Source organism: Eimeria mitis, genomic scaffold, assembly GCF_000499745.2.
Source record: "Eimeria mitis Houghton genomic scaffold, Emh_scaff3692, whole genome shotgun sequence".
Taxonomy (NCBI): Eukaryota; Apicomplexa; class Conoidasida; order Eucoccidiorida; family Eimeriidae; genus Eimeria; species Eimeria mitis.
Window position 1 is genome coordinate 3,460 of NW_013572034.1, and position 1,272 is coordinate 4,731.

The window sequence follows — 1,272 nt, forward strand, 5'->3', positions numbered from 1 at the left end:
TTCTTGTGTTGGTGCTGGCTGCTGCAGTCTGGCGACTTGTGCGTTTTGCTGCTAGGGGAGTTCGACGGGGTAAGTGTAAACCCTAAACCCTCAAAAACCCTAAACCCTAAACCCTGTATAACACCAAACCCTTAACCCTTAATCAACATACAACATAAACTCTTTTTAGTTTTCTCTGTTTTTCTTATCTAAGCCCTGAGCTTGTTGCTTGAGAAAGTATGCAGTCCGTACATGCATCAGCGCTAGCTAGGGTTTAGGGTTTAGGGTTTAGGGTTTAGGGTTTGTGTTGCAGGAGTGGACCGAGCAGCTGCAGCGAGCTGACCCGCCGCTGCCTCCTCAGTCCTGGCTATCGAAGAGCCGCAGCAAAAGCCCGCAGGGAAGAGCACCCAAAGGAGCTGCAATCTTAAAGGGAGGCAGACAGTGGTCAGCTGCTGCTGCTGCTGTGCTGCTGCTGCTGTGCTGCTGCTGCTGCTGCTGTGCTGCTGCTGCTGCTTTGCTGCTGCTGCTACTGCTGCTGCTGCTGCTAGTGGTGGCGGTAGTTGTACGGCTGCTGCTGCTGCTGGTAGTGCGGCTGCTGCTGCTGCTGCTGCTGTTGCTGGTGTTGCTGCTGCTGCTTTGTTTGCTGTTACTTTTGCTGCTGTTGCTCCAGCTGAATGAGGACGGCGTGTATAGTGCTCCGCTGAGGGTTTGGGGTTTACAGTTTTGCTTTAGGGTTTAGGGTTTAGGGTTTAGGGTTTAGGGTTTTCCTGTTGATGATATTTTTTGTATTCTCCACAGTAGTGAAATTCCTCAATATTTTCTCTGCTTACCTCTGTACCCCCACTAACCCTAAACCCTAAACCCTAAACCCTAAACCCTCGTGTGTGGTTTGCTGGGGTTTGCAGGATTTTCCCGGTGCGAGCGCCGGCATTCCCCGGGAATTTGACCCCCGTTGGTGTTCCTCTTCATATTCGTGACGATGCAGTTGAGGCTTTTGCTGCTGTCTCGCTTGTGCTGCCAGCAGCAGAAGCAGCAGCAGCAGCAGCACCAGCAGCAGCAGCAGCAGCTGCAGCAGCAGAAGATACTACGGAAAATGCTGCAACACGAGCAACAGCAGCTACAGCAGGTGCAGCAGAAGCACGAGCAGCAGAAGCAACAATAGGAACAGCAGCAGAAACAGCAACAGGAGAATCACCAGCAGCAGCAGCAGCAGCAGCAGCAGCAGGACAGCAAGTGCTGCTGCTATCCCTGACAGCTTCTGGGTTTCTTAACGACGACCCCGTGTTCTTTAAT

General features: G+C 52.4%; 1 protein-coding gene across 1 annotated transcript in view; it reads left to right on the forward strand.

Annotated features, from left to right (window-relative positions):
- Positions 1-1,272, forward strand: part of EMH_0068560 (F14o23.7 protein, related, related) — a gene marked incomplete at both ends in the record, with an annotated part of 5,999 nt that overhangs the window by 3,131 nt on the left and 1,596 nt on the right. Inside the window, 3 exons of the mRNA XM_013498757.1 lie at positions 28-69; positions 293-423; positions 885-1,212. Of these exons, the coding sequence (XP_013354211.1) occupies positions 28-69; positions 293-423; positions 885-1,212 (501 nt within the window). The remainder of the gene's footprint in view (positions 1-27; positions 70-292; positions 424-884; positions 1,213-1,272) is intronic.